This window comes from Peromyscus leucopus, unplaced genomic scaffold (assembly GCF_004664715.2).
Source record: "Peromyscus leucopus breed LL Stock unplaced genomic scaffold, UCI_PerLeu_2.1 scaffold_1532, whole genome shotgun sequence".
NCBI lineage: Eukaryota > Metazoa > Chordata > Mammalia > Rodentia > Cricetidae > Peromyscus > Peromyscus leucopus.
In genome coordinates this window covers 10,636-30,909 of record NW_023504702.1, presented here as the reverse complement: position 1 = coordinate 30,909, position 20,274 = coordinate 10,636, and the positions used below count along the sequence as shown (strand labels likewise).

Here is a 20,274-nt window from a genome sequence, read left to right as displayed (position 1 = left end):
ATGCTTGAGATTGCATTAGTGCTACTTGGATAGGTCAAGGAAATGTCAGAAGAATATTGAGATGACAAATATCATATAACCAACAGGACAACTCTGCTGATGTCCATGCCATTATTTCCTCCCATTTGGTTGACTTGTGTTTCTATATCTGAAGTTAAATAAACCCTGCCTCCTGTAAGTAGATCTTTGCCAACTATTAGATCATAACCATGAGAAAAATTAGTAGTAGAGTGGCTGGAAACAAGAATGTGAGAGAAAAAATTAAAAATCACTGTGGATTTTGCCAAGCTTTGATTGGACCATTGCATGTGACATCACATGGAGTCCAAGTGATGTAAGCTAGATATCAGCCAATAAAAGGGCGCCACCTAGGGCTGGGTTTTGTCTTTGTATTTCAGAGAAGCAGTTGGTTGGTGGGAGAGCAGTTGGATTCAGTTGCTTCTGCTAGATTTGGACTTTTCAAAGCCTGTTGATCTCGACTTAGTGAGTATATTCCCAGGTTTTCAGTTTGGGCTTTTGTATCTATTTGGTATCTATTCATTGCTTTATTTACATCATTGGTTTGGATTTTGATTTTTGCCTGTAAATACTTTTTCCTCATTTCACCTCATTTTCCTTTTGATCAATTTCTTTCTTTGTCATTTTTGCCTTTGTTCATGTGTAATTTATACATGTAGTGGTATATATTATCTCTATAGCATAAGGAATTTGATCATGACTTCCCATATCTGACTATTTTGCATTTTGATCATATTTATGTGCTCTATTTCACTTACCCACATATTGAATGTGACAAGTACTTCCAAATGACCTAAGGTTCTTCCCTCTGCTTGTTCAGGACCACTGGGAAACAAAATTGTGACGTTGTGTTTGTGGAATTGGAATATTTGAAGTAACACGTTCTCTAGTTCCAAAACTTTTCCTGAAAAAGGCATTTCATTCCTTTGATGTCTGAATATAGGACTTACCTCAATGTTGTGTGTATGTTCTGCTTTGTGTCAATTTGTATGTGTGGATGAATCCCAATGTTACTGGGTGAAGGGATCTTGATCATGAAGTATGGTCTTAATGTGTTATTGAATTTGGTGTGAGCTATCTCTCATTAAGGATTTCCTAATCTATTCTAGTCAAGGATATTGCCTGATACTAGCCTCTTTTTAAGTTTTATTTAATTGGTTTGAGAATAAGGGTAATACATCTTTTATGAGAAAAATTTGAAAATGCTCTTTCCCTCAGACTTATAGGATACTGAAATATCTGGAGAACATTGCTGTTAGATGTTGAGATGATAGAATTCATCAGTGAATTGTCCTGGTCACTGTATGAGTCTTTCTTGATACTCAATTCTTTCAGAGTGTTTTGTCTAGTTTTATTACCTAGACTTTAATTTTCCTTTGACTTATTATTTTCCTCCTTCTTGGATGTATTTTCTATTTTTTATCAGGGAGGGAGGAAATGGCCAGAGCTTACAGAAGGACAGTGATGCATGGACAGATCTTCCTTTCAGACAAAAGGTCATTAGTAAAGATGGTCTGGACACTCTGTGGGTGTCTGAAGGAGTTTTATTCCCACCAGACAAGTGTGTCTCCATTAACTTCATGGTATCTGAGGGGAAAGGAGTTGCTTCAACATCAAGAAGCAGGCTTGGTTAATATGAGACCTATGCTACATGACAGAGGATGGGATCTGGAATTTAGGCTACTTGAAGAGCTCATTGATTATATTCATGGGTGGTGGGAGAGATATGGTCAATGTGTGACTGTGTGACAGCAATGAATCTATCTTGATTCTGGAAAGTAACAGGTGTGTGGTGGGGAGGATAGCAGCCCTCTGTGCTAAGGGCATTTGTCCTTGGGGCAAGAACGTGAATGGAAAAAAATAATAATTTAATAATTTAACAGAAAAATAATTTAAAAAATCACCTGGGTTGTTTGCTGAGCCACGATTGGTCCATTGCATGTGACATCACACGGAGTCCTTGTGAGGTATGCTAGATACTAGCCAATCAAAAGGCACTGCGTGAGGCTGAGTTCTGTCTGTACTTCAGAGAAGCAGTCGGTTGGTGGGAGAGCAGTTGGACTCAGTTGTTTCCCATACACTTGACCTTTTCCCTGACCTGTTGGATCTGGACATAGTGAGTTTGTTTCCCAAGTTCTCAGTTTGCGATTTTGGCAATTGGCATTTAATTATTTCTTTATTTACACTATTGGTTTGGGTATTAATATTGCCCTGTAATTCCTTTTTCTTCATTTCAACTTCTTTTCCTTATATCAACTTTTTTCTATGTCATTTTTGCCTGTGTTCTTGTGTATTTTACAAATTTAGTGTTATATATTAAATGAATAGGATGAGGAATTTGATCATGACTGATACCTGGCTATACTCTACTTTGATCATATTTATCTGTAACACTTCACTTCCAGGCCCATTAAATTGGACAATTACTTCCTATTATACAAAGGTTATCCCCCTGCCTGCTCATGACCTGGAGTGAACAAAATGTGACACCTGTGTTTGTGGAACTGGCATGTTTGTAGTCACACTTTCACTAATTCCAAGTTTTTTCCTGAATTAGTCATTTCATTCCACTGATGTCTGATTTTAGGACTTAACTCAGTGTGGTGTGTATGCTGTGCTCTTTGGTAATTTGTGTCCGTTGATGAATCTTGAGTATTCCTGGTTAACGACATCTTGATCATGAAGTCTGGTCTTATTAATGTGGTATTGAATATGATATGAGCTATCAATTACTGTCATTTAGGTTTTTCCAATCTGTCAGTCAAAGATATTGCCTGATACTAGGATCTTTTTGAAATGTCTTATATGGTTTGTAAACTAGGGTAAACTTCTTTTATGAAATGTACTTGAAAGTTTGCCTTCCCTCAATTTTATGGACTACTGAAATTGTTTTGGATCATTGCTGCTAGTTGTTGAGATTGGACAAGTTGATTTCCAGTTTGTTGGTTTTGACTCTTGGGATTTAGATTTGCTGTTTCATATTTACATTTATGTTTTTCATTTTTTTCTTTGTATTTATTCTTGTTTCATGCAGTACATCCTGACTGCATCCTCCCCTCCCTCCACTCCTCCCAGTTGCCCCTCACCTCCTCTCTCCACCAGATCCACTGCTCCTCTGTTTCCTTTAGAAAAGAGCAGGCTACCAAGGGAGAGCAACAGAACATGGAATAGCAGGGTGCAATAAGACTATATTTAAATTTTAGTTTTTTCCTTTTTTTAATGTGAAAATACTTTTGAAGAAACATTTAATTTTTTGTTCTTTGAGGATTTTATTTTTATTTTATTATTAAGATATTTTCTATTCATTTTACATACAAACCACAGATCCACCTGTCCTCCCTCCTCTCACCCCCTCATTCTGCCCCCCAATCCACCCTCCTATCCCCACCTCCTCCAAGGCAAGGTCTCCCATGGGGAGTCAGCAGAGCCTGGTACATTCAGTTGAGGCAGGTCCAAGCTCCTCTCCCCTGCTCCAAGGCTGCACAAGGTGTCCCACAATAGGCACTGGGATCCAAAATGCCCACTTATGCCCCAGGGATGGATCCCAGCCCCACTGCCTTGGGTCCCCTAACCAGTTCCATCTAAACAAATATCTGGCCTATCCAGAGGGACTAGTCTAGTCCATGGGGGTTCCACAGCTATTAGTCCACAGTTCATAAGTTTCCACGCTGTCTCTGTACATTTTCCCATCATGATCTCGATGTCCCTTGCTCATAGAATTGGACTCTCTCATTGATTCGACTCCTGGAACTTGGCCTGGCACCTGGCTGTGAATCTCTGCATCTGCTTCCATCAGTTACTGGATGAAGGCTCTATGTTAGGGTATTCACTAATCTGATTAGCAGGGTAGACCAGTTCAGGTACCCTCTCAACTATTGCTAGTAGTCTGAGGTGGGGTTATCCTTGTGGATATCTGGGAACTTCCCTAGGACCCTGTTTCTCCCTATTCCCATGATGTCTTCATTTATCATGGTATTGCTTTCGCTGCTCTCCCACTCTGTCCCTGTTCAAGCTCGAACCTCCCCATTCCCTTATGTTCTCATCCACCATTGTTTGCCCTCCATTACCCTACCTCACCCTCAGTTTGTTCATGTAGATCTCATCTATTTCTCCTTCGCTGGGCTATCTATGTGTCTCTCTTGGCATCTTCATTGTTAGCTAGCTTCTCTGGAGCTGTGGGTTGTAATCTGGTTAACCTTTGCTTTGCATCTAGTATCCACTTGTGAGTGAATACATACCATGTTTATCATTCTGAGTATGGGTTATCTCGGGATAATTTTTATATACATTCTCATAAGCAATTGCATGATACATTTCCATACATGCCTATACTGTACTTTGATCATGTTCCTCTGCACTATGTCAGTCCCCCACCATATCTTTGTGACTGATACTGTGACTTTACACAAGCCTAGCCCTCTCCTTCCTGTGACCAGGAGAGACAAAGTAGACCCTGTTTCTGTCTGTGGACCTGACTGTCTCCTAAAAACTATATCTAGTTTAGCTACTTTCCTTATAACACAGCAGTTCTCTAGTCACTGAGCTGAGTGTGGATTCTTCCCACAGTCTCCTTATGTGCCATGCTATTGTTCCATTGGTTACAAATGTTACTTCTGCCATTCTGACCTGAACAAAGGCTCTTTAGTGTGTTGCTGAGATGGAGGTGAAGTATGAGGGACTCTCATGAATGATTTTCACATCTATGTTCATCAAGGAAAGGAGCTCATACTTGCTCCATTTGTTGAGCTTACTTGGTGGTGGGATCAGGCTAACACTGGCACAGGGATGAGTTTGGATGTGTTCCTTTGCTTTCTCTTTCTTGAAATATTTTCTATAACTTTGGTCCTCATTCTTCTGCAAAGCTTTGAATGATTTGGGGAATCCATGAGATCTTGGCTCTGCTTGTTTGGAGCTATTTTTGTTGCCAGTCCAAACTTGTTGCTTATGACTTATGTGTTTAAATCGTTTTATTGATTAATTCTTAGTTCAATATTCACACATGTCTAGAAATCCTTTTCATATTTTCTAATTTCCTGGGGCATAAAAACTGTAACATTCCTAAAAGACCCTCTGGACTGTAGTTATATCAGTTACAACATCAGCTTTTCTATATATACTTTGTACCTGAACTATCTTGATCAGCTTTGTTAAGGGGTTTGCATTGTGGCACATCCTTGAAAAGAAGCAACTCATTCTTTCAGAGATCTCAGGATTTTCCTATGCATGCCAACTTTACTTATACCAACTCTAATCTTTCCTATGATTCGTTATCCACTGCTTTGAGTTTGGGTTCTTCTAGTATTTTTATATCCTTGAAGAGCATCATTAGATTGCTTTGGGATATCTCAGATTTCATGACAGAGAATCCCAAGCTATATCCTTCCTTCCTAAAACTGCATTAATCTTTTTCTTTTAGCATTGTGTGGGTCTGAAATTGCCCACAAGATAAAGTGGTTGAAATTGAACAGAACACCATGGGCAGCCACATGGAAGAGGACATTCTTGAAAAGGATTTCAGGATGTTAACATCTCTAGGTTGTGGTTCATCCGGGGAGGTGAAGCTGGCCTGCCACCTTCCCACACATACACGAGTGGCTGTCAAGATCCTTGAGAAAATCACCAACAGTGTGGCTGACATCAGTACTGAAGTGAACATCCTTCAGTCTCTAGAACACAGGAACATCGTTCGATTTTTTGACATGATCGACACACTGTCAACCACTTATGTGATTATGGAGTATGTGGCAGGAAAAGATCTGGAGAGCTGCCTCAGGGCACTGGGCTGTCTAAAGGAGGAGGAGGCTAGAGGGATTTTCCGGCAGGTGGTGTCAGCGGTTCACTTCCTCCACCAGAGACACATCGCACACCGTGATATCAAATTAGAAAACATCCTAGTCAATGCAGCAGGAAACGCAAAGCTTTGTGGCTTTGGCATGGCAATTGAAATCACAGAGGGGCAGATGTTGGAGGAGATCTGTGGCTCCTTGCTCTATCGGGCTCCAGAGATCTTGGCCAAAAAGCCCTATGATGGACTGGCAGGTGATATGTGGAGCTTGGGTATCGTCCTGTATGTCCTGGTCACAGGGCACTTCCCATACATGGAAGAAACCCTTGAAGGTATGCACAGGGTCATCACTACCACAATGTGTCCCATTCCTTACCATCTGTCAAAACCCTGTCACATCATCATTGCCCGACTACTCATGGTCCCCACCTGGTACCGATACACAATCTCTCAGCTTGTGGAAAGAGCATGGCTGGGAACCATTCAACAACATGTACCGCCTGCCACCAAAGAAATCCTGCCCAGGGTCGTGGAGACCATGTGCACCATCGGCTATACCTGTGAGGAGATTGTTTCATCCCTAACTCACAGGCGAATAGATAATCATGTAACGGCTACATGCAACATTCTCAGATATCAGCTGAGTGGTGGGGACAGCCATCAGAAAGATCAGATGCCCTGGTTAAGCAACAGCCCTGCAGTTCCTGTTCGCCTCCCTCTCCCCTTGACCAGGAGAGCCAGTGAACCAGCATTTACAACCAGAACACAAGCTGGGAAGAGTCACTTTAAGGTGGAGGGTGTGGAAGAAAGAGACAAAATATACAGAAGCCACAGCATGCCCCACATATACACCCTCCCGGACGAGCTGCCCTGTTCAGACAACACAGTCCCAGAAAGACATGCTCTTGTGGCTGATGTCATCAACACTGCTACAGAGGACACTAAAGTCAACAGGAATTCTGTTGAACCCCTGCCTGGCAATCTCTCCTCCCCTGAATCAGTCTTGGAGGCAACACTCATGGGATTTCTCAACCTGGCGTTCTGTGAGGAAGATTCATCCCATGGGTCAGACATTCCCAGTGACCAGCCCCAGGTGGCACCCACGACATCTGGATCCAGGCCATTCAGGGTCTGGAAACTGGTGAGGAAGCAAATTTCCCATGCACTGAGAGCACTGTGCTGCTGCTGCTGCTGCTGCTGCCTGCCCACCCCAAGGTGAGCCCTGAACCCTTGCATCAGGGCCTTCAAGGAAAGAGAGGACAGGGGAAACCTACATGGAGAACAGTAGGTTGGGCCACACAGATGATCTCCTACATTGTATTTTCAATATGCTATTTCAATATCCTTTCTAAATGAAAAGTTGTACCCACTCAGAGGGCCCAGAATTTCAGATATGTGGTACATTAGATGGCAAATTCACAGCTTCCTGTTCATGTAAAGTCCTGGAAGGTTGAGGCAAAAGCAGATATCATAGCATGGGGACCACAGGGTGGGAAGGAAGGGAGGAGACTTTGGCTAAAGGGGCAAAGGGTCAGAATGGAGGAATCAGGAAGAGAAATATGGCACAGAACTTTTATCTGCCAAAGTCACTAATAGAGGTGCTTTCATGTTTCTTTCTGCTTTGAAGTGTGGAAACTGAAATGGCCCAATAGAATTCCAGACCTGGTGAGGAGTGACTGCCACAGAAGTGAGCCAGAACTCATCTCCAGAGTGCCAGCTCCCTCCAACCCAGGACAACAGGCTCCTGCCTGCATTCATCCTCCAGCTATTGGGTCTGAGCTGCCACTCTGCATCTCTTTCAGCTTAATCCAGCTTCAGAACTGTTGTGGGACAATTGGGGGTCATAAGGCACTTGGACCCCATGACCCTCTACCTTCCTAGCTTTGGTTGTGCTTGTAGGACCACTCACACTGCATGGAAAACAGCAGCCTCTACCACCAGGAAGGACTTCATACCAATCTAGGCTGCTCATCATCTTGGTCACTTTAACCCCTCCAACTTACTCTGTGACTGCCTTATGGACAAAACAGCAAGACCTGTGTAAGTCCTCTGGAGAATGGAGGTGGGTGAAGGAGATAAAGAGGACTAATTGGGAAACAATTTTGAGACAGGAATAGGGACATGAGAGGTGGTGTAGAATAAGGAGTAGAGTCTGTCCTGAGGAACTTCCTGTCAACAAAGTAACATGAAAGAGATGTGTGTGTTGACCTGTGACAGGGGCCGTGCACAGTCTAGAGCAGGAACAAACCTCCCCTGAAGTGCAGACTGGGAGGGAGCTAGAAATAGCCAGCAATGAGGAGGAGAGGGCCTGCTCTGATGGTTCCTAGCATGTGTCAAGGCACACAAGTAGGATGCTGTCTTGGAAATAGCATCCTGTTCTCTCCTACAGATCTGGGGTGCAGCAGGAGAAAGATGCAGCACTATTGGTCAGTGGAGTCCCGTCCTCCTCAGTGCTGAGTAAGTCCTGTCTGTTAAAGTCACTAAGAGAGGCACTTTCCTTATTCTTTCAGGTTTTATATGGGGAAAGTGAAATGGTCTACTTGAATTAAAGTCTTGGTGTGGTGTAGTGCAACAGGAAGGATCCAGGCTGGAAATCTGTGACCTGTGTGATGATTAGTTAGGGCTACAGGTTCCAGTATCCATCCTCCAGGTTAGGGTCTCAGCTGCCATCTTCCCCATCCTTCACCTCACTGCTGCCCCTGCACTGTGGCTGAACATCCCTGAGAGTCACATGTAGCATCGACCCAATGAATGTCTACAGCTGTCCTGGTTCCTGTGGGACCAGGGTTCCATGGCATCAGAAAGGGCTGCCTCTGTCAACAGGACAGACTTGCACACAGATCTCAGCCTTTCCTCTTCTTTGATCCCTTCATCACCTCCAACCTGCTTTCTGACTGTCTTTTAGAAGAACTGCAGGAACTGTAAATCTACTGGGAGATGGGAGAATGGAGATAAGAGGGAGGGACAGGGGAAAGGAAGTGGAGAGGATCAAGAGGGAGTGAGAGGAACCTGTAGAGAGAGGGTAGAGTCTGTCCAGAGGAGCTTACCTGAAATGAGTCAGGAGAAAAGGAGCTTTTGCTAGGGTATGGGTCTTGAAGAAGTGAGAACAGGAACAACTGTCTCAAATGGAGCAGAGTGTGACCTTGGGTTTATTGCCAGCCATGAGGAGGAAAGACCCTGCTCTGATGGTTCCTGGCATATGTCAAGGTAGAGAACTATGAGGCTGCTTTGGAAAGGGCTTCCATTCTGGGCTACTGAAGAAGGGTCTGGCAGCAGAGAAGGGTGGCTCCATCATGCAGTGGAGTCCTCTGCTGCTCCTGTCTGACATGTCCTTTGGCAGATCTGATGATGTCTATGTCTTTGTCTCCATAGCCTCCTTCATCCAGAATTCCCTTGCTGTCTCCCACCTCCTGATCCAAGAATCTTGCATCATTTTTTCCATCTCATGGAGGGATTTATAACTGACATTTGACCTTACATTAACATTGTTCTGCTCCAAAATGGGAAGGTAAGTAGGCCTTGCCAGGCCAGCAGCCATGGGACTTCTCTATGACCAATGCTCACCATAGGTCAGTACAAGGAAACCTTGATCATCATGGATCTCTTGATGACAGCCCCTGGTGCAGTGTGAAGCATTGGTTGAGTGTAGTGTCTGAACTGTTTTCCAGGACACCTTCCAGGTAGGGAGCAGATCACTGAGTTGGCAAGGGGAAATGAACTCAACAGGGAATCCAGGGTACTAATCTGTGTGAATCATGCACCTGAAGGTACGGTTGAGTACAGTAAGTATCTGTGTGTGGTAGAAGATAAGTCTCTGAAGCCTGGTCTTGATGTGGTGAAAAGGATCCCTTGAAGTAGCATGTGCCAGCATCCCTGACACAGAGGGAAAGTTATCATTGACTTGCTCAACTGAAGAGCAATGGGAGACTGAGAGACTGCAGAGGTGTGACAAGGGAGGAACCAGCTTCTCTGCTGTAGTTGACCTCCAGCTCCACTCTGACCATCTGATCCTGGGCTGTTAGCAAACACTGATGCATGTTAAAGTCTTTGGCCGGATCTTCCCAGTGGATGATAGCCAGCTTGTGCTGTCACTGACTTCTAGAACCCTGACCATCTGGTGAGTCCCAAGTGCACAATACAAGATCAGTCAGTTTGTTCAGGAAGAGAGAGAAATTTTCAGTTTGTGAGTATCACCTGGTGTCAGACTGTGTTTCTGCTGCATATCAGTGAAGGCAGGACTGAGAAATGGTGAGGATTCTGTTGAATTCTAGAAATGAGATAGGGAAATTTCCTGAATCCTCATTTTATATATTTTACTCTTTTTGAGACTGGATCTCACTATATAGCTCTGACTATCCTGACACTCTCTGTGTGGAACATGCAGTTCTCAAACTCATAGAGATTGACCCCCTTTCTCTGCCTCCCGAGAGCTGTGATTACAGATGTGGACTGCCATGCCTGGCTTCAAGTACTGTTTGTATAGCATCAATGGTAAATTCCTCCAAACATTTGAAGGAAAGGAGACAAGTCCTGTGCTTCTTTCATCTCAACAGTTTCAGGGATTGAACTGAAGGTTCTTTCATCCAGGATGGACTACAAACAGCAGCAAAGTCCAAATCTAACCTTCAGAATAGAAGTCTATGTCCACCAGTGAACAGATACCTGGAGGTGAGAACTGCTGTCATGAATTCTTCTGGGGACCCCAGTCAGTGGGCTGGAGGAGGTATGCACTAGCTGATACATCCTTGGAAACAAGGCACAGAGCATGCAAAGGCTACTTTCTAATCCTTTTCTCAGGATCCCCACTGCAGTCCAGGCACAAATCCCATGACTTCAACCTGACCAATCAGGAGAGTCCAGATTGGCTACCTGGTCTGATTGATTGAGTTCTTTCCATTTGAGCCTTGAGATCACAGCTGAGGACTCAAGGTGGGTCACTGGGACAGTTGGTGCCTGTCTTGGGATGTTGGAGGCAGGGCTTTCACTTTAAGGACACTAGTGGCAGAGGCAGTGCATGAAGCCACATATTCTACATAGAAGCTTCCAGTTCTACTCATCTGACACCCAGATTCTGTCTGCTTGTCTGCTGACTTCCATGGCTACTCTTGCTCATGGGTCCCACAGTGCTTTTGTTATTTGTCAAAACCACTTTGGGTTGCTTTTAGGCCACTGAATCTTGTTCATACTCCCTAGTTAATGGAGAGCCAGGGCTGCAGGTTTCTGGATTCTGAACCAACTAGGACTCTGTACACCCCACTCTAGACAGTGTGTGATGGTAGACGTGATCAGCCCTTCCAGGAACATTGTGGACATCCCAGGAAGACCACTGTCCTATTCCATGTCCTGAGTGTTCTGTTGTTCATGTTCTGACCCCTATGACCTGCACATTTTGCATATGAAAAAGAAAGTGACCTTTGTCTTTGGGACAAGCTTGTCACACATAACACAGTCATCCTCAGTTGTATCTGTTTTCTGAAAAATGTGTAAATTTCACTCTTTGGGGTGAGTATGTGCTCTTTCCCCTGTATGTTCTTCATTTATTTATTCCATTTACTTATTTATCCATTTATCCATTTATTTATTTATTTATTTATTTATTTCTCTCTCTCTCTTCTCTCTCTCTATATATATATATATATATATATATATTATATATATATATATTCTATGTGTCTTTTACATCAGGTATTTTGATCACATTCATGTCCCCATCATTTCACATCTGCCCTCCACCCTACAACTGCCCCAATACAACAAAATTTAACAGAAAAAAAGGAAACATAAGATAAAATTAAAAAGGGGAAAGGGGAAACTTAAAGGTTTCCTCATGGAAGCTGCAGTGACCGAGTGTGACAGAGTGAGTCACACTGTAAACCCCTCTGTCCACATATCTTCACTTGTTAGTGCTCATTGCGGAGTCACTGGTCTGGTTCCAGGCCTTCAGTGTCTACGACACTAATTAATTTTGTGTTTGATACTGTCATCTGTCCTTTGCATTTGACACATTAACTTTTTTCACTGTCTGAGTATGCAAATTTAAAACTCTGACTTCAAAATCACCAGTGCCACAGTACAAACCCACTTCTAAATAAAGTGTCATGGTTGAGCTGGAGATGGAGAGCAGAGGACGATAACCAGGGATTGCAGAGGCAGCAGGAAAGAATTGACTAAGGGAGGAATCTGGAGAGGATGGAAGAGGGAGGAGCCATGGGGAGAGGGATGCACAGTAGGTCTAGCTTACGTGCTGCATATTTCAAGTTCCCCTAGGGTCCCTTTCCCATGTCTGTCCTCTTTAAAGTGATGAGTTCCTTATACCAGGAGACACAGGGTGGCGACTTGCAGGTGTGGCCTGAGACAGCAGAAGTCGGAGCTCTGCAGGAAGTCCAGATGGCAGTGTGCCCACTTCCCCAGCATGAAGGGTCTGTGTCCAGCACAGGAGGAGGTAAGCCAACTTACCACAGGATTCCCTCCAGAAAATCCTTCATTATCAAGGATATGATCCAGGGCTGGTGTTTCACAGCATCCTTCTCTGAGGGGCCATGAGCCAATATCAGGTACAAGCTGCCCTTGAACATGCAGACCCTGTGGACCAGTCTGCAGGGAATAACTAGCAGTACTCATTAATCTGTCCACCCTTTAGGTTTCTGGTCTTAGTGAAATGTTTCCCCACATGAGGGAAAGGGAGCTCCTTCCTCTCCTGCCTCTTCCTCCTTCCCTGCTGCAGCCTTCATTTATCCCTGTGTCCTGACCATCAGAAAAGACACAGTCCCACAGCATGCTGGTCTAGTTTATGTGTTTGTGAAGGGGCCTCACTGTAGGGAGTTTTATCAGAACCATATTTGTCTTCTAACAGGAAAGTGACAGCAAGCTGGAGGCAAATGGGTACCACTTTGGATGGAATGCTGGGACATTGCTCCACTTTGGAAGTGAGTGGGCCTTCCCTAGTCAAGGGCACAGTGATCAGAGATGTGGTCAGCACTCCTAAAACTACTTTGTATCCAGTTCCACTGGGTACAGTGGTCAGGCCTAGACAGCCTTGTTGACCATAGAACTAGGGCTTTGAGCTAGGTTGTCTGCTTGCTTGTCCTGCGCAATAATTGTCTAGAGTGTTGTCAGGTGCACCTGACAGGCAGACAGCCTCTCCATGCAGTGAAGTCTGGCCACTCTGATGCGGATGAATGCCAAGGCTCACCTGTGTGCATCACATGGCTGAAAACATCACTGAGACCACTACATAACTGCCTGTAGTAGATGATTAGTTTTTGGTTTCTTGTCTAAACGTGACTCTGGCTTAGAGGTTAGGAAGAATGAGGCTAACCAGGCAGGCCTCCCTCAGTTCCAATGGTAGGTGGTCACTTAGCTTGTTTACAGAGGACAAGAGAGACAGAGGGGGAGAGACAGAGAGAGACAGCTGAGGCATGGCTACAGAGGGATATTGAGATAACTTGGTGTAGGTGGCACATCTCTCCCCTCTGATCCTAACACTATTGAGAAGGAACACTTTGAATCAAAGATGGTGAACATCTTCTCAACACCTGTATGTTGTGACATTCATTCTGTCACTGGCCAGTGACTTAGTCTGTGTTGGGTTCCAGAGACTGGGGCATGGGGATTCACACAACCTAGCAAGGGAAACCAGCCAAGAGACAATGGCCTGCTTGCTCCTCAAGATCATGGCTTGTCTGTTGTTCAGTGTGTGACCACTAAGGCAGGCTTCACCTTGATGCACTTAACAGAAACCGTGGCCTGTGGAAGGGAGTGTTGGGTACTGTGACCAGGCATAGAATCTCTCAGGATACAGCACTTGTGGACTGGGACTCCAAGCCCTGGGAGTGGTATCTAAGAATGTGACCCTTAAGAACCAGAGTTAATGTCCAAGTGGCCAGGTGAGTATAATGTGAACTTTTATATCGCTGGCCACTGCAGGGAGCTTGTGGTGGCCTTTAGACTGTTATGTGAGAGAAGTCAGCTTATGATGAGGCTCACACACTCAACACCCTCCTTCCCCCACTGCCTGACTCCTGAAGGAATCAGGAACAGTGACAGACAATACATGCTTTTGTACCAAGATCTTTACATACACTACCCCAAAGTTACTCAGTAATACTCACTCCCAGTGGAAAAAGTGAGTCCAAGTGATGCTGGGTAGCCTGCTCTTTTGGACAGGGGCTGACTGGTTGGGACTGTTTAAATTCCTCCCAGATCATTGACACAGATCAGATGACTAGTGTGGTAACAGCCTGGGTCTCTTGTAGTCTCAGAGGCCAACTCCAGAACTCTCATTGACATCCTTTCTTTCCTCAGATGTGCAGGTTCTGCTGGATATGTTCAGACAAACCTCATCTTCACCATATGTGCATCCTGTCTCATCTAGGCAAGTGTTCAGTGAGCTGGGTGCAGGAAGCACAGCGTCTAGACACAGACATGTTGGTGAAACTGCTTTTCCTTCTTGATCCTAGAGCCCGTTTATGGGACAGTAGCAGAGCAGCTAGGACAAACCAATCCCTGCAATCAGGGCTTCTCAAGGAGACCCCACTGAGTTCTCCCACAGGAAGTCACATGGGAAGAAAAAGGTCATTATTCCTGCCTCATTAGGTCCTGAACTCCACCAGAAATAAACCAGCTATTATCTGAAAGGCCACAGGTCTAGGGTGGTGAATGAATCTTTCTGCCAGCCTCATCAGTTGTCTAACATAAGCTTTTTCTTCTAGGTGCCTGGCCATATCCTGAATCGTGGACCCTGAGAACTCCTGACCTGAGTATGTGCACACTGAGCATTGGTGACATGGAGGGAAAAGAGCACCTCTCCCCTCCCCTTCCTGGCAGACTAGCATGCCATTGTCTGAGCTCCAGAGGAACTCAGAGGCTCCACACAGCAACAGGAGGACATGCTGTGGAGTATGATGACATGGTTTCTCTTCCATCATCCAACTACAGACAACTACCCCAAACTACCAACAAGACCTGGGGAATCTACAGGAGTGTCCCCTTGTGGAAGCCTCCCAGTGGGTACTTACTGTTGAATCCTGCCCAACTTAGACCCATCTGCATTTTGACAATTCAGAAAGTCACCTATGCCTCTCTGTCTTCACAGATAACAAAGAAAACCTGCCTGAGCAGGTAAAGAAATATCTCAGAAGAGCTTTGGGAATTAAATGTTCTTCTCTTTCTGAACTCTAGAGTGGATCTCCTGAGTAGGGCAGTATCCATGGACCACCTATCACAGGCCTCCACTAACATGAAGAGGCAGAACTTGAGGTCATACATTTGGCCCATTTCTCACTGGTATTAGGTAAACACAATTTACTGAAGTATTTAATTAGAATCCCAACATAATTTCTATACATTGGCATTCAGAATGCTTTGAAACCTGGAGGAGAGAAATCCAAACAATATGAGTTCTCAGGTTCTACCAGATGTTTTTCTAAAGGTGACAGATGTTTGCACTTCATCTATAGACTCAGCAAAATCCAATCTGATGCTCAAACACAAGATGTAACAACCAATGGGACCTAAACCTAGAAGACATGATAGAGAATAGGAGAGATCCCTCCAGACCCAGATCTTCTTCTTCCAGGACTTCCCACAAAGCCTCAGAGATCCATAAAGGGCTACATGGAAGTAATGGAGACTGGATACGTGGAACAGAACAGAAAGCTCAGAAACAGACCCAGCGAAATCCTGCCAGCTGATTTTCTCATAGTCACCCACGGAAATCAAGGCAGAGAGAATGGCTTGTCCACCAATGACTGCAGAAGATTTAAAAACAAACAATAGGAAGCCCATTGAAAAACTGAACACAGTCAGCATTTAACGGGCACCAAATTCAAACACTGTAATGTTCACATAAACTTATAGAAGAGGACTACATAAGTTCTTGCCTTATAAAAAGGAAGATCAGAAATAACACAGAGTAGATGAACTGTGGACTCAGGAGCCCTGCTGCCACCAGACATGAACATACAGAAGCTGGAGCATGGCTGGAGCAGACACTCCCCCAGGACATCGAGAGAGAACCTGGCCCCTGACACACCCCAGCAGACAACAAATCCCTGACAGTGAAAGTTGTGTGGCTATGAGGAGGTGGAGGTGTAGTGTGTGCTGTGTGGTGTGAGGATGGCTGAAACCTATCACACCATGTGGGATGGAGATGAGCTGTCCAGCTGATCTGATAACAGCACTGTATGGATGGTCCAGTCAGCTGGGGAAAGCAGCAGGGCTGACACCTAGATACTCACATGTGCTACCCATGCCCCTCCCCTTGTTAACAACTTACATACAGTGTCAGTGTAAGGACATGAAGGACGCCCCTCACCCACACTCACCACAGAGTTCTCTAGGTATTAGGCCTAGATATTCAACTCCCTTCTGCTGTCCCCCACACAATGCTAGATTCTAGACCAGGCTAGACATGCCTCCAACCACAGTGTACTAAGACATGGGGAAAGGTACCAGGCCCTGTTGCACACTTTACCTTCTGACAAGGACACACAGTTACTGCTTGGTTCAAACACTCCTGGAATCTTCCTGCACTGACGTACAACACTAGGTATAATGCAGCGTGTGACACTACAGCCATGCCACCTCACTTGTACTACCAGCTGTCAGACCAGATAAACAACCTCTACATCACACACACACACACACACACACACACACACACACACACACACACACACACGGCCTCTAATACACTTCTAAGAATTGGCCAAGCATAACTTTCCAGCAAATCACACATTGACTGCCAGGTATCAGCCCTCACTGAACAAATGCTCACAAACATTCATTGCTAAACTGGATAGAATGTCACCCACTATCCTATTAACAGCTATATCAGGTCACACAGATACTCTCTTGCACTGTACTCAAATACTCTGCTAGTATTGGTCCCCAGTTGACACCTAATATCACTGAAATTCCACATACACTGCTAGGGTTCAGGCCCTCTTGAATATCACACCCAACCACTACAATCTACAATATTAGCATCAGGGCCCAAAGGATATCACATTTCATCAACATATGATTCACTGTGGATATCCAAATACTCTGCTGGAGTTCACTCCTGGCACTCACACACTCTGATGCACACTGCATGTCACATCTGCATGCCTCACACACACTCTGAAGTGTCAAGCACACTCAGACATCACATTGCACACTGCCAATGTACTTCAAAATGTGATCAGACCTTGATGGACACCAGCTCAGCCATGAGCTGACACACACTCAGTAGGGATTGTGCAGAGCTTGACACCCCATTCTTCCACTGCTCCCCTCTGACATACAGTTATCATCAAACACACTGGACACACCACCACCCCTGTGACCACACATCCACTCTAGGTACCAGGTCCAGTTTGAACTCATACCCCACATTAATCGACAGCCATCAGACCATGCTGGGAACATTCCCCCTGTCAGGTCTTGCACAATACCTAGCAATTAGCATTTCTGGACCCCTCCTTCTGCTGAAGACACATCCACACTGCTAGGCATCAGCTTCTACTGGACTCCTTCCTATGCTATACCATGTGCTGGGTCTCAGGCTCTACTGCTGGTTACTGGGCCATGCTGGACATTAACCCCTTTTCAAACCACAGTGCATATAAAGTGCTGTGTGTCAGGTTCACTTGAGCACCAGGCTCCATCACATGGGACATGCTAGGTACCAGACAATGTTGACACACACCCTTACCCCTATATACACTACTGGCCCAGTGAACACTGCAATTTTAAAGGCTCTGCTAGACACCTCCATCACTGACATATCAAGTTTCTTGCTATCAGACACTACCACTCTGTGCAGATTTCAGTCATGTATATTGAAGTATATTGTATGCATATACAATAATTGGCTTCAAGTCTTTCCCAAAATAGCACCATTCTGTTGACAACATACACTACCAGACAGGGGCATGGGTCTAAGCACAGCTGAAAATTAGCAGGGCTATAGTGGCAGCAGGATGGGTGAAGGAAGAGAAACTTATTAGATGAGGCCGTTATTATGCACAATATCCGGGTTAGGACTGGGGAGTCCTGAGGATGTGATACACTGTAGGGCATCCAGGCCTCAAGCAGGTGTGCAGCAAAGCCTGAAACCAAACAGTGTTTCAACCATAGTGGTAGGGGTAGGAATGTCCAGCCGGGCCTGATAACTAGTGGTACATGGGTGGGTTTGGCACCAGGACTGGGGGGCAGTAGCTAGCAAGGCCTGTCATGGGGGCAGTTCCTGATAGTGGGATGAGTCTCTGTGGGAGAAGCAGGGGGATTCTCTGCAGTGTGTCTTATGAACACAGTGGTGTATGTTGTGTGGCAGCAGTTGGGAGCTGTCTGGATTCTTTAAGACATGACACCTAGCAGGCTATGTAGGATACCAGGGGTGTTTGCAGCCTTGTCTGTTCAATAGTAATATATGTGGAGCAGTGGTGAAGATGATGATGTTATAAGGAAAATGTGTGTGTGTGTGTGTGTGTGTGTGTGTGTGTGTGTGTGTGCTTGCACACACATGTGTTTGAACTTGTGGTTAGTGGTCAGAGAGTGTGCTGCATTGTCATGGGGATAGCTGTCTTAGAGAAAATGAGTCACTGACTAGGTAAATAGACCTCCAGGGTCAGTATATTATTAATGAAGTTGATCAGAGAAAGTATCTTCAAGTTATGGACTTGAGAGATTTGGAAGAGTAAGGGTAGAAAACAAGAAATGTGAGGCTTGATAAATACAGGCCTGGGGGAGGAATTTGACTTTATTTTTAATGTACCAAGAAGCCAAGTTTTCTCTTTGCCAACAACACTAGGTATCATCGTCTCTAAGGTGTCCCCACACTTAATCTGAAACCCACCCCCACGTTGCTAGGTGTCAGCTTCTACTCTGAAAAATGTCTTCTACAGCAGATGCCAAACACATGCCTAGGCGTGAGGTCCGGTAGGTCAACTGTTCACTAAAGAAAATGCTCCTCTCATACAGTTGGGTAGCTTGTCCTCCACGAGATCAACAATGCAATGGCTAAAGCCCCATGCACAGGGCTGGGTATCTGGTCTTGCTAAGGATCCCCTTAACTACAGCTGCAGAAGCCATAAACAGAGCCCACATACTATAACACAAGTGTCAGGGGCCAGTATTTATCTCTTCCTTAGATCCACTTATACATACGTGGTTAGATCACATTCCTGATAGGAATCGCCTCAACTACAGCAGTGCCACACACCCAGAACTAGGCATCAGATCCTGCTGGGCACCTCTTCCCCTACATCCAAAGGACCACACAGTTACATGGCTAGTTTTCTAGTACTGGTACCCCTCCCCATAGTCAATGCCTTGTACACAGCCACACACTCACAAACACACTCAGGCACACATGCTTGTATGATCCCATGCACGTACTCATGCACTTCATCTAGCTGTCATGTCAACAAGGTCTCCCCCATTCAGCCAAAGCCCTGTTTACACACAGCTGTCAAAGTGCTGCCCTTCTGGGTGTCCATCCCCTGCAGCCAAACACATACACAGAGACAGACAGAGAGACAGAGACAAAGACAGACAGAGAGACACAGAGTCTGAGGTCAGGTCCTGCTTTTCCCACTCCAAAACAGACAAAGCTGTCTACTCAGGGCTAGGTGTCAGGTCCTGATACATGCCTCTTTTCCTATATTCATAGTGCAATATTCTTACACATCTAGTTTACCAGTATGCACCCCCTCCTCTATAATCAAATGCTAGGTACACACTCACACACTCAGAAACACACTCAGGCATGCATGCTCCTATAAATGCCTTCACGAATTCAATACACTCTCAGCTAGCTATCAGGTCCTAGAAGATAGCCACCATACAAGGAAAACCCCACATATACTTCTAGGTGTTAAGTCCAGTGAGGTAGAGGTATCACCCATACATAAACAACCCCACATACACTTCTAGGTGTTAGGTCCTGTGAGGTGTCCCACATAGAGTCAAAGCCCTATTTACACACAGCCAACAAGGTGCTTCTGCTGCTGTGTCCATTACTACAGCAATCTCTCTCTCTCTCTCTCTCTCTCTCTCTCTCCCTCCTCTTCCTCCCACTTTTTCATCTCCTTCTTTATTCTTTCTATACAACTCCATACATCTACTGCTTCTATTTCTCCATATCAAAGCCACCCCTCATCAACACACACACACACACACACACACACACACACACACACACACACACAAAGTGCAGTTACATGGCAGGATCTGTTAGATTTACAGCTTCCTTAGAGCAAAGCATCTAAACAGGGCCAGGTGTCAGCTTCTGTTAGGTCCACTCTTCCCTACAGCCAATATTCTTCTTACGCAACTAGGTATCATGAACTCCTAGAGATCCACTGCCATACAGTTGAGTCCCATGCACAAGGCTAGGCGTCACATCCTGCTAGGAACCCCGACTCGGCAAACACTCAGGCACAGCTCTCATATTCATATAGGACAAGTTTCAGATCAGGTATTTG

General features: G+C 45.0%; 1 protein-coding gene across 5 annotated transcripts; it reads left to right on the top strand.

The window, feature by feature from the left end:
* The first annotated feature begins 395 nt into the window (after positions 1–395).
* LOC114689153 (putative sperm motility kinase W) lies at positions 396–15,658 on the top strand. 5 transcript variants are annotated; one of them, XM_037201823.1, is made up of 12 exons: positions 396–483; positions 5,435–7,018; positions 7,431–7,843; positions 8,193–8,260; positions 9,176–9,311; positions 9,472–9,570; positions 10,357–10,471; positions 10,601–10,732; positions 12,102–12,245; positions 12,657–12,729; positions 14,515–14,808; positions 14,898–15,658. In XM_037201823.1, exons 2-3 carry the CDS (start codon positions 5,493–5,495, stop codon positions 7,453–7,455), a joined length of 1,551 nt encoding a protein of 516 aa, XP_037057718.1. In that variant the 5' UTR covers positions 396–483; positions 5,435–5,492; the 3' UTR covers positions 7,456–7,843; positions 8,193–8,260; positions 9,176–9,311; positions 9,472–9,570; positions 10,357–10,471; positions 10,601–10,732; positions 12,102–12,245; positions 12,657–12,729; positions 14,515–14,808; positions 14,898–15,658. The 5 variants fall into 5 exon arrangements, with proteins under 5 accessions (XP_037057718.1, XP_037057719.1, XP_037057717.1 ...); XM_037201824.1 differs by having other exon boundaries at positions 9,472–9,585; positions 12,122–12,245; XM_037201822.1 differs by having other exon boundaries at positions 9,472–9,585.
* The last annotated feature ends 4,616 nt before the right edge of the window (positions 15,659–20,274 follow it).

Bases quoted from the DNA above. Each gene is read 5' to 3' on its own strand.
- LOC114689153 (XM_028863548.2), top strand. From the start codon at position 5,493: ATGGGCAGCCACATGGAAGAGGACATTCTTGAAAAGGATTTCAGGATG. The intron at 7,019-7,430 runs GTGAGCCCTGAA...TCTGCTTTGAAG, and splicing joins TGCTGCCTGCCCACCCCAAG to TGTGGAAACTGAAATGGCCC.